Source organism: Myotis davidii, unplaced genomic scaffold (assembly GCF_000327345.1).
Source record: "Myotis davidii unplaced genomic scaffold, ASM32734v1 scaffold566, whole genome shotgun sequence".
NCBI lineage: Eukaryota > Metazoa > Chordata > Mammalia > Chiroptera > Vespertilionidae > Myotis > Myotis davidii.
In genome coordinates, this window is record NW_006296617.1 from 738948 (window position 1) to 751259 (window position 12312).

The 12312-nt window shown below is 47.6% G+C and overlaps 1 protein-coding gene and 1 pseudogene across 1 annotated transcript in view; one reads left to right on the forward strand and one right to left on the reverse strand.

The window, feature by feature from the left end:
- Positions 1 to 12250, reverse strand: part of ZC3H4 (zinc finger CCCH-type containing 4) — a 36899-nt gene extending 24649 nt beyond the window's left edge. The window contains exon 1 of the mRNA XM_006772041.2: positions 12172 to 12250. Within this exon, the coding sequence (XP_006772104.1) occupies positions 12172 to 12209 (38 nt within the window). The 5' untranslated portion in view covers positions 12210 to 12250. The remainder of the gene's footprint in view (positions 1 to 12171) is intronic.
- Positions 5022 to 6033, forward strand: LOC107184411 (annotated as a pseudogene).
- Positions 12251 to 12312: the final 62 nt, after the last annotated feature.

Genomic DNA, 12312 nt, shown 5'->3' on the forward strand with positions numbered 1-12312 from the left:
TCTGGAGTTGGAAGTCACTGGGAGAGTGGTTTCTGGAGACAAGAAGATGTGTGCCTGAGGGGAACACTGGGGCGGGCTAGGTGACCTCACCTCAGGAGAAATACCGGGAGAGCCAGACAGACCAGACAGGCAGACACACAAGGGAGCTGGGGAAGGCCCAAAGACAGATCGGAGAGGTAGAGGCTGGTATCCACGAAGAAAAGCTATAAAGAGCATCCCTCTCAACGCTTTAGTCTGGAAAGGAAAAAGCTGAGAGGGACACGGGCATAAAGTACCCAGAATCCCAGGACAGGGATGGAGGGAACATAGCTCGAGAGGAACTGCCTAGGCTCCTAGAAGTCCAGATAAAAGACAGAAAGCCCAAGACTGCCAACAGCAAAAGAGCTTTCTGGAACCAGGAGAAAGCCCGCAGAGCAGAAGGGATAGTGGGACGCCATCACCCTTTCATTTCAAATAGGAGGGAGAGTAGGTGACGGGGGACTAGTCAGGTCAGACAGCCGGGGTGACCCGAAAAGCACCAGAACTGACTTGTTCCCCGCCCCTAAGCCCACTGTTCTTCCTGCTCAGTGAGGCGGAAGGGGAGACCTCTCATCCACCGCCTACTTAGTGCCACAAACATTTCTGAGCATCTTCTCTGTGCCGGGTCCTTGAGCACCTCCTTTTCTGCATTCTCCAAATAGGAAAAGATACAAATTACAAGAAATCCAGGCCACAAAGAAGCCTCTGTGATACAGGTCTCTGGCAGCTGAGCCAGGGTGGCTGGCACCTCCCGACACTCTCTGACCCGTGCCCGCTCCTGGGCAAGGACCCCGGGCACAGCAGGCGAAGGTCTTGCCCAGGGTCAGCTTAGGCCTCCATCCCTCTCCTGCTGCTGCACGCTGATTCAGACCAAGGCCCAGGCCGCTCTACATCCGACACCTGCGGGTGGGACCGCAAAAGGCCACCCAAGCAACTCCAAAGCCTTTGCCATCATCAGGAATGACTGCAGAAGCAAGCCTTCCAGATGCCAAAGGACTTACCAAGACAGGTCCACGCTACAAAGACTTTCAACCAAAGAGTTCTCTGCACTATCTGTACTAACAGCCCCCATCATATCTGGGCTGCGAAACTACCATAGGACTTTTTCACACAATGTTTTACAAAACGGGTCGTGAATACTGGAAACTTTGTTTCCTTAGATTTGGGAGAGGTTGAAAAATAAACAGGATTGAAAAAAATCTGGTGATCTGTGAAGGGGAACAGGATACTGGAGGGGACACTGGGACAATCACATTCGACTGACCACTGTGCATTCTCAGGGCCATCTGGCCGGCCCATGCTCTCAAAACTCCTCAGAGCCCTAGGCAAACTTCTGTTCACCTGAGAGGATGCCCTCTGCTAACAATGGGGAGTCCCAGCTAAATGTCCTGCACGAATACGGGGCCTATTTCCTTCAGACTGTTCAACAGAAAGAAAATCAAACCAAGTGGGACAGGTAGAACCCTGAGGGCACCGGAAGGACTGCACAGAGCAGTCTCCACAAAACAGCAACCGGGTTTAAGCAGCGCCACTTCACAGGCTGCCAGCAAAATCCATGTCAGAGCGGGATTAAATACCGAGGGAGCACGCTTAATAGACTGTGACATAATCCCCCAAGAAAAGTGGGGGAAGCCCCACTGCGCTAATCATTTCAATCAAGCTCTCTTGAGACCAGCATGCAGGAGGAACCCTGCAGCGTTCGGCCTGGGCAGAGACCACCTTATTCCCAGAGCAATGCCCCAGGACGGCTGCAGCAGGGCCTACCGACCTGCCGGAGCCATCAGGGACATGAAACCAGCCGTGCGGGCACCCGGGAGGCAGTGGGAAGAAATCACCACCTTGCCTAGAGTCAGATCTGCCTTTCAACTCCTAGACTAAACTTCCGGGGCATTTAAGTTTCCATTAGCAGAGCTGGTGACAGCCAGCTCCTCCTCTCAGGTCAAAGAATATATCTGGATGCCCCTTCAGCCACAGGACAGAGAAGCATGTTGGATTCAATCACATACCATGAGCTTGGCAAAGACAGTACTTTTTCCTCTTTTCAAAGTAGGCTGGCCCCACCTACCAGCCTACAGATTTGGGCATCTGGCTTTTTTTCTGCAGACCAAGTAACTCAACTAGCTCTTCCTCTTCCCCAGAGTATACTCTTGGTATATATAACCCCAACCTCATCTGTAGAATGGGATAACTATGGTACTCACCTCAAGGGGTTAAAGGAGATAATATGGACAAAGCCCTTGACATGGAGGCAGGCACAGAGTAAGTATCAGACAGACAGTAGCTACTGTTTTAAGAACCAGCTAGCATGAACGTACCTCTGCATAGATTAACTCTACATTACTGGCTGAATGCTCACTGGGAAGCATTTCTCTAAGGAAAAGCTACAGACAACTTCCCTTTGGGACCACTGCTAACTGCTGGCCAACAAGGTCCCAACTTCTCTTGATCCAACACCATCCTCTCCTAACAAATCCTGGTGAAACTGACAAATGGACATCTCCCCTTTCTCAGCTCTAATCTAGGCGGTACCAGAGAGTAAAAACCAAGTGGCTGACCAGGAGGGAAAGGCACAGGGAGAGCTGAGCCCTAGGGAGAAGGGACAAAGGTGCCTCACACAAATGAAGCTTGGCAACATGGAAATTCTCTAGACAAGAGAGAGGGATGGAAGTTCAAAGGGGCTTGGGCTTGTGAATCCACCTGGCTTAGAGAGGGGGGAGGGGGAGGAACAACAAAGATGGAAACTCATGGGAGCAGTGGCTATTACCTGAAGATCATGAGAGCCCTTGACAAGAGACGGCTAGGTTAATGTGAAGGTCAGGGTTATGACCATTAACTGCCCAAACTCTCAACAAATTGCCTGGGTAGGCTCTGAATGACCCATTAACTAGGGACAAAACTACGAAAATTACAAGGAAGCTCTGCCTCTTCAAATGTTTAAGGAACCCCAAATCTGACCCTGTGGGATAGTCGTTTACTAGGATCGAAGGCTTCCTCTTAGAAAATTGGCTCAGGGCTCGTGCCTGAGACCTCAGAAGGCCGAGACCTTCCCTTGATTTAAGACATGAAACAGCCCTTGGGAGGGGAACCTCACTGAGGGATTTTCAGAGGCAGGAAATTCTTGAAATAAACCTTTGGGTCTTGCACATGTTTTTCAGTGTCCTTACAACCTAGGTTCATCGACCAGAAATCAAGAGCAAATGGGCTCTGTTCCTCTCTTTCCTTCAACACTCCCAGTTGTGGTCATAACTGGCTCTGTGACATCGCACTGTTTCCATGGTAACATGCTCACATCACGGATGCCCCCGGGGCTGCAAGCACAGACCAATGACAGAAGAGAAGCCCAACCACCAGCAAGCCGGGTCACCAGCTCGCTGAACGCCTCACTTCAACAAGAGCAGGACAGCCTGCCCGGTGCCAGGACCCACACAGGAACACACCAACTGCCAAAAGTCAATGTGGGGGAAATTGAAGACATCCGACCCCGGACTGGGTATTTGAAATATTAATGAATGTTAATTTTGTTAGGTATGATTATGGTGAAACGAGGTAAGATCTGGGAACTGCTTTAAACTATGCAAGGGGGATGGAGGTAGGTGAGATGAACCAAAACTGGCAGAATGTGTATCATCGGGTCAAAGTGGGAGGTGGGGATATGGTGATCTATGATACTATGTTCTTTTCTCTTGATTGTTAGAAAATTTCCATAATAAAAAACTTTAAAAGATGCCCTAAGTAGGGACAATCTCAGCAAGGTAATGGGAGTGTCAAGGTCCTAGGAAGTTAAATTTCCAACAGAGAGCTGGAGTCCTGGGTGGGGGGGGGCCTCACCTCTCTGCCCTGGTTTCCTTAACTACAACACCTGTCCGGGTACCTCAGAGCCTTATAAAGTCCAGTGCCTAAACCCTACCTAATACATGACAGAATGTGGGTAAACATTTGTTGAATGAATGCCTGAATGCATTAGTGCAGCAGGAAATATTCATTCCAAACATTCTGTAGCAGCAACTTCCATGCAGGCACCAGGCGGCTGAGCTCTCCCCGCTTTACCGAGCTCGCTCTGAAACCCATTAACAAACCTATTCCACGGTGATTCATTTAGTTTGTCCAGTTTACAGAAAAGCTAACTGAGGCTCAGAGATGGGAAGAAATTTCACCCAGAGGATCAAAGCAGGAAGAAGCAGAACCGGAGCCAGAATCTAGGACTTTCTAACTCCAGGCCCAGTTCTTAACTGCTACCCTTGAAACAAGTAGAAATTACCTGAGGAAGAGTAATTTACTAATCAGGCCAACTGATAAAACTCCTCCCCTAAATTTTATAACTGAGTTGGAAAAAATAAGACAGAAAACATCCTAAATAAAAGTGTTCCAAGGAATGCCAAAGGGAGGTACTAAGTAAGACACTGGGCAAGTTCCTTATACACTCTGTTGCTCCCCTTCCAACTGTGAAGGGAAGGCAGTGGTGGGGCCCCAGGAGGGATGGAATTCCTGTGGGAAGAATTCCCTGAGACCACAACCTAGCCCAGAACAAATGCTTCAGAGTAAAAACTATCCCTACGCAAAGACATGAGGCCAATACGGTCCTTGCAACCATCAAGTGCAGGGAATTGGAACATTAAAAAATCTGACCAAAGACACTGGAATAGTTAAGGGAATAAGAAGTACACAGAAAGGCCCAAGGAATCCTAGTGAAAAACCAATGGAAGCCTAACCAATGGACATAGACAACAGGGGGGTGAGGGCAAGAGTGGGGGGATGGGGGCAATGGGCGGGGGATAAGGATACATATGTAATGCCTTAATCAATACCTCTGTAAAAAAAATCAATAAAATATAAAAAAAAGAAAAAAGAAATTAAAAAACAAAAGAAACAAAGGAGACTTATCCAAAGACAGACAGACAGCAATGAGAATCCAAGGGAAAGAAATTAAAAAACAAAAGAAACAAAGGAGACTTATCCAAAGACAGACAGACAGCAATGAGAATCCAAGGGAAAGAAATAAAGTAACAAATGAGACTTATCCAAAGACGGACAGACAGCAATGAGAATCCAAGGGAAAGAAATTCAAAGTCCCCTAAATGCCAGAAGGAATGCTTCACCCCCAAGTGAGTGTCCGCACTGGGGTTCATCGGAGCACACAACCCACTTAAACACAACATTTCTGCAGAGCTTCAAACAAGCTGACCACGGAAAAGCCCGGCCTGCTACAAGGATCTTAAGAGTCAGTGTCATAGTCTTTGCCTGAGTAGCTATTTTTCCACTCCCACTCGTTCTCTCGTTCCGAAAACAGCTCATGTGCTTGATGAAGGTCTGTCTCTGATCCAAGTTTCTCTAGACAATCAACCGCTGAAATCTGCTTCTCAGCGACAAAGGGTTTCTTAACCTTCTCACGCCAGCGAGGCTTCAGACTGCTTCAAGCTGGAAAGACGCTGGTTGGCGGCCAAGCACAAGCGATGTCTAACATTCCAGAGGAAAATCTAACCAGGACTCGGGAACTAGGACTTCTCCTTGTTTATAATCTTTTCAGAGGAATCAATGTGGTTTCATTCAACCAAGACAAAGTGTTAACATTTTTCTATTAAAAAATACCTGGCCTATGACTTCATACACCACTCAAGAATTTCTTATGAAGGACTGCAACTGGTTCTTTGCAAGGGTACTGGATGCGAATTCCCAACAACCCACAGCTGCAGTTCTGACAGCTTCACGATGATTCTATTGGCCAAAAATGCACCAAGTCGTCTCCCAGTTCGAAGCCTTCAGCAGATAATGGCAAGGCAGGTCCACCAGAAATGAATGCCAGATTTCCAGGACAAATATGGTAACGACGTGTTGGCTAGTGGAGCCACTTTCTGTACTGCTACATGGACATACACAGCCACACAAATTGGAACAGAATGGAACCTGTCCCTGTTGGCAGAGTCACCCCAAAGAAATGGAGACATCTGTAATCATCCCAGCTGGTGTAATAATGAATTGTCTCAAAACCAACTCCTAATTGATGCCAAGTGAAAGCACTGTGTACCATTAAAATATGGGACGATTAAAGAAACTTTTTAAATGCCATTATCTGTATACAGCTATTAACTTCTGGTCACCTGTGGGCTCCTGGAGGGCTGAGAAGAAAGAGGCTGGCGGCAGTCACTCCCAAGTTTCCTAAGCCCAGCACAGGGCCAGGTACAGACTAGGCAGGTGCTGGGAACAGATTCTACACGCACACAGCATCAGTCTCAGCATCCCACACCCTCTCTGTCAATGTCATTAACATAGACACTGGGTCATGTCTCAGGCAGCAACCTGGATCACTTAAAACTCTCACGAAGTCATTGAGGGGTTGTCTTTAGTTGCAAACTCATTCACCAAGTGTTAGTGGAGCTTCCTGATAGGCCAGAGAGCGAGTAATGATAAACCATCCGTGAGGGGTGTAGCCAGGGAACAGACACAAGCGGCCACCAGTGGCCCCTCCACCCCCGGGATCCCGCCTGCCTCTGTTGCTGAGGCTGCAGTCCCCAGGATTGTTCTGGTGTCCTGAGCAATGGCAGGGCCTGGAATCCCAAGGAAACCTAAGCCCTGGTGTCTGCTAGGAAAATGAGGAGGGCAATTCTCCAAGCCACCTGCAACAGACAGACAGCCAAGTGACACTGGCGTCTGGGCCCAGCTCCCCTGGGTCAGGCTCTGTGGGAATGTTAGCTGCGATCCACTTCAACGCTGGGCCTCAAGAGTCTCCAGTTACTTCTAATGAATGAAAATCCCTTCAATTTAAAGGCTCGAAAGCCCAGGCTTGGGTGTCTACATCCATCGGGAGGAGTGGAACGTGGATGCGGGAACCACAGCAGGTCCCAGAAGGGCAGTAGCACACCCCATTCTCTCTGGGGCCAATTTTAAAGGGAATTCCTGTATTCCTTCCCATTCTTTTCCACCACCTCCACCACCACAACAAAAATGAGGACCACAGCTGCTGTGCAGACAGACCGGGCACTGGGCGCATTATACCAGTGCAGGGGCCAGAGATTAAATAAATACTTTAGGTTTGGCAGTTTCTATCCCAACTACTCAATTCTGCTGTTTAGCACAAAAGCAGACACAGAAGACAGAAACGAATAGGTGTAGCTGTGTTCCAATAAAACTTTACTGACAACAGGGTGGGTGGGCTGGCTTTGGCCAGAGCCACAGTTTGCCCCATCCTATTCTATGTGCAGTGGCTCTCAAACCTTGACTTTGACCCACATCTCCTCTACATTTCTCTCAAAAGTTTCACGAAGTCACCTTGAACCTTTGCTGTACTCTGCTTTTTCTACCCTCTTCCATTTCATTTTTCAAAAGTAGGAGACAAATAACAAATGGACATCACATCCCACCGATGGCTGCATGCTGCAGCTGGAAAAATACCATCCAAGATCCAGGACAGCACATTCAGTATACAGCTCAGTACAGGCCGCAGGGTTCTAACTCTGCCCCCACACCCACTAGCTCTGTGACCTTGGACGAGTGGCTTCAGCTCTGTTTCAGTTTCTCAGCAGACAGCCGGCGTGAGCCAATGCAGACGCGCTCAGAGGGCCCCCGGCAGGACATGAGGATCGTCACGTGACAGTTTGGCACCGTCACACCTGCGGGAGGGCCAGGAAGCTCACAGGCTGAGGAGTCTCTTCCAGCCCGAGTCCCACACTCCTGGCCTTTCCCCACTTGCCACCCTCCCTCTACCAGAAGAGGATGGCGCGAGCAGGCAGCAGCCATGCTGTACTCGGCTCTATGGCCTTGGGAGTTTCTGGGACAAGGGAACCAGGTGCTGAGCTTGCTAAAAAAGACGGATCTGCCCGTGACCTAGCCACAGAGTGTCTGACCTTACAACTCATTTCTAAGGCATTTACCCTGCAGCTGGGTACTGGGAGCTACAGAAATAGCAGCCACTCCTTACTGTGGCCAGAAGCTGCAGAAGGCAGGTCAGGCACGGCAAGGAAACATGAGGCCTGTTAAAGGCAGTACCAACCTCCACCCAACTCTAAATAAAGTCCAAAGGAGAGAGGAGCTCCTTGCACCTGCCAGAAACTTTTCTGCTCCAAGAAAAGCACGGGACAAGCCTGGCTGCAGAATGGACGAACAAAACCTTAACTGACTCAGCCGAGTTACCATGGGGTGGGCGAATCCGAGAGCTGGGACAGTCCTGGCTCGTTTCTCTAAGGGGCCCTGGAGAGGGTAAAGGACTTGCTCAAGGTGATGTGATTCCCTGGCTGTGGGTGAGGCGCTAGAGGCCGGCCAAGGTGGTAGCAGACTCAGATCCTAACAGCAAAAGGTGAACACGGGAAGGTAGTCAGCATAAACTTAAGACAGCATGACTGTTCCAGCATCTATAATAAGGACATGATGCAAGCACGACATGCCCTAAGATGGCTCCCACTTAGTTCAGCCCCCATCAGCTCCTTGCAATTGAATAAGCTGACCAGAAACCTACAAAGAGGAAGACAAGACTTCCCTCAAGAACACAGATGTTATTCTGACTTCTGTTTACCCACCGGCCTGCAAATGCTATTGACAATTTTTCTCGAGTAGGGACAGCAGGGAGACAAAGAAACCAAGGCTCACTGAATGCCAGGCATGGCGTGGGTGTCCTGCAGATGCCCAGTTGATGGCAATGACCCGAGAAGTGGGCGTTATCTGTGCCCACCATACACTGCAGGAGGGCTTATCTGCCTCCAAAGCCCACACTGCGCTTTCATATCCTGCTGCCCCTCCATGTCTGGAAGATGTCACCGCTTGCCTTACAAATAAGAGAGCTGAGTCACCAACAGACACATATGAAATGACAAAAAACACACAAGATCCTCTATCCAGAGCAATTTGGCCAGGAGAAGGCCAAATAACCTCTAAGCAAATAACCTGTTCTGCTAAAAAATTATTCCAGCAGCAGGATGTGACGATGTTCATCTTGCCATCAACTGAGTCAGAAATGTATTTAAAAACTGCCCATTTAACCTCGTATCGTTACTAAATGGAAAAAAAACGAAAAAAAAAACACACCGCAGTCTTCAAAACGGCGCCTCTGTGAACTACCAAAAGCAAAACAGGCCTGCAGCGAAGACTAGGCCGACATGTAGAAACCCAAATCCATGAAACCTGCTCCCCCGACGTCTTACCTTAATTTATCCAAATGAACCTCAGATGCCACCCAGACAATGAGGCAGCTTTTCCGCTCTTTCCATTAGGTTTTAATTATGAAACGAGCCTCAAACCACTTATTCTGAGGGGATCCTCTCCACCTATACAAGCAGACTGCTGCTACGGGTCCTTGAATCACCTTATTAAATACCAACTGCCAGAAATCTCAGAACCCATCCTTTTCTCGCCTCCTCAGGTCAGAAACGTTGCCACGTACACGCAAATGCCTTGCTCGTTTAGAAACTTAGCGATTTCGTTATTTGCTCTGAATTATTTTCTGTCACTCAGCCTCCGAACCTGGGTCAGAACCACTCCCTCTGGTCCGAGAAGGTATCCGCAGGCACCAGAATTAGGCGGTCTGGAACAGGGCATTCACAGAGGCCTGGCAATAGTTTCAGTAGCAACTTTCACCATCGACGTATTGACTGCATCTGGATCTGGCCTATACAAGACGGTTCTGGGACGCGATAGCAGCAAAAATGTTAACGGAATAAGGCAACCCTGAGACATCCATTTCCCTTCTAGCAGCAAAGGGAAAAGATCTAAGAGGAAGGAGCAGAGGTCGAGGCATTAGTAAAGAGAAACCGGCCCAATACAAAAATTGTCCGCGTTCAACTGGACAGGAGCAGACAAATTCAGAGTCAGCCATTCATCTCTAACTTGCCAGGTATGCAACACCTGGGAAAGCCTTCATTTCCCCGGGTGCCAAGTTTTCCCTGGGGAACAACCTTCCTGGCAAAGAAAAGGCCGGCCACCTTTGTGGCTTCAGAAAGTAGCTCTTAACGTAAAAACAAAATGCTGGCTTCTCTCAAGATCAAAAAATTGAATGAAACCCTATCTGGGAGACAGGACAGAATGTGAAATAGAAAGCCCTTTGGGGGGGGAATCCTATTATTTTCTTTTGAAGAGCAAATTTGAGGGGAATAAGAAAAATAGGGGCTTTAAGGACCAGAATATCCATGTTTCCCTGGTCACAATGATTTTTATTCTACTGGGAGATTTTTAACTGCTTTCAGAGTAAACCTCTCCCCAGAGAATACAAAATTTTACAAGTGTATGAGAGTTGCCGTTAAATCAGGTATTCTGAGTGACACCCTTTTCTTTCTTTTTTTTTGCAACATCCATTAATTTGAATTTTAACTAATACCGGTACATCAGTTTTGGGAAGAAAAAAGGCAGTACTGTGACATTTCAAAAACAAAGGCTACCCAAATAGTCTGGCATAATTACTGGGGTTTCTGGGGTTTGATACATGAGATTCCTTTGAGGATGTAAAAACAACAAACCCTTGTGTGGATATGCCTGAGCGCTTTTTAAATGTTTAGGGAAATGTTTTTAAATGCGATATAGGATTGCTCCACTTGTGAGAAAAGAAATCCTATTTCCTTAACATTTCAAAGTAAAGTTACATTAGCATCCCTCTGCAACTTAGTAGGTCCTGAACCTTGGAAGGTTCATCTATAGCACCGGGTTTCTGCACTGGGCTCCTGGAGGAGGCATTTCACCAAGGAGGGGAAACTTTAAATTCATTTTCGGCAGACCTTGCACCCTGGAAAGTGTGTTCAGTTTGTGCTTCAGACATCTTTTTTTTTTTTTTTTTGCAGGACACTGTACTGCGTGGACATTTCTTTCTCAATCGACTTTACACACCTAAGGTCATCACTTCCCAGCAGTTAGGTTGTGAACACAATGAGAGGAAGAACAAGTGGCCCCCTAAATTGCAATTTACAGGTTTCCTCATCTGAAGGCAGTGAACTGTCTCTTCTCCCAAGAACGGAAAAAAAGGAAACCTGATCTTTGGGAGTGGAAGAGGGCTGTGTGTTCAAAAGCTTTCTCGACCCAAGTATGTCGGGGACCGAAAGTTGGACAAGAGGGAAAACAGAACTTCAACGTGTTTTGTCTTTTAACGGGAGAACTTATGCTTGTAAAACACACCGGAAGTACAGTGTTTGGTTCTGCAAGTCATTTCTGTCGCTGTTTTTTCCTTGTACACGTAGAGAAGGGGGACTGGGGGCTGAGGGAAGTGTTCTCTCCACCATGACTGGGCGTGTAACACGTTGGCATCAACTTTTCACGATCAGGCATGTGCTTTCGAACAAAGAACAGTGGAGACAAGGAGAGGAGACTGGGTATTGACACTTTACAGATTTGGTGCTTCAACAGTACTTTACAAATGACTTGCTTAATTTCAACGTCCATCACCATAAGAGACATTGGAGTAAATTGAGAAAATGGGGTCTACTTGAACCACAATCGTTTGGGGGGCCGTGGGGCAAAGGGGAGGGAGAGCATTAACTTGAATGCAGGTATCATAAACCAAATTCAGTAACTTTGTCTCCTACAAATGGACTTGGAGTATTCACTTTCTTCAAAGATGTGGGCTGGAGACAAAGCAATGAATTGAAATGACAAGAAGGTATACCATACCCAGGGCTTGAAAACATACATAGGGGCCTTTTACTTAGGTTTTTGTCATGTTACAGTAACACTTTTTTTTTCTTTTTTTAGAAAACTGTGTACGTCATATTTTTAAAAATTAAACATCGAAAGGATGTGCAACTATAAAAGGGCTCAACCGGGCTAGAATCCTGATTTGAACATTCCAATTCACTCTCTCAAGCATCACTTTGATCTAAAGGCGAGGAGGAAGGCAGGCAGGAGAGGGACGAAAAAGAGGGAGATAATTGAATTACTCAATAAAAGAGGCTACTTACCATCCCAACCCATTGTAAGACATACACTTCTGACATAAGAGAGCTCCTGAGAGGTCGAGTAAAGCGTGTGAGCACCTCTGAGTAATGCACCTGCCCCCCGAGGGGGGCCCCCCCGGAAGCCCAGCGCGGGCTGGGCTGAGCGGAACAGACCTTTGCTAATCTATTTCCTGGAACTGGAGTCAGGCTGCGATGGGCTGCGATTCCCAGGACGATACATTTAATTAGAACAAAACAGAACCAAACAAAAAAACAAAACCAAAAAAAAAAAAAAATGGTTGTAAAAGCTCACCAAACTGCTGCACTTGTGTCTCTGAATGTGGGTGGCATTTCTTTTAAAAGGCAAAGTGTGGTCTGTGAAGGAGAAAGGGGAGGGGAGGTGGGAGTGGGGGGCAGGGAAGCCCTCGCTGAGACCCCTGCCTGCGGGGGGGAG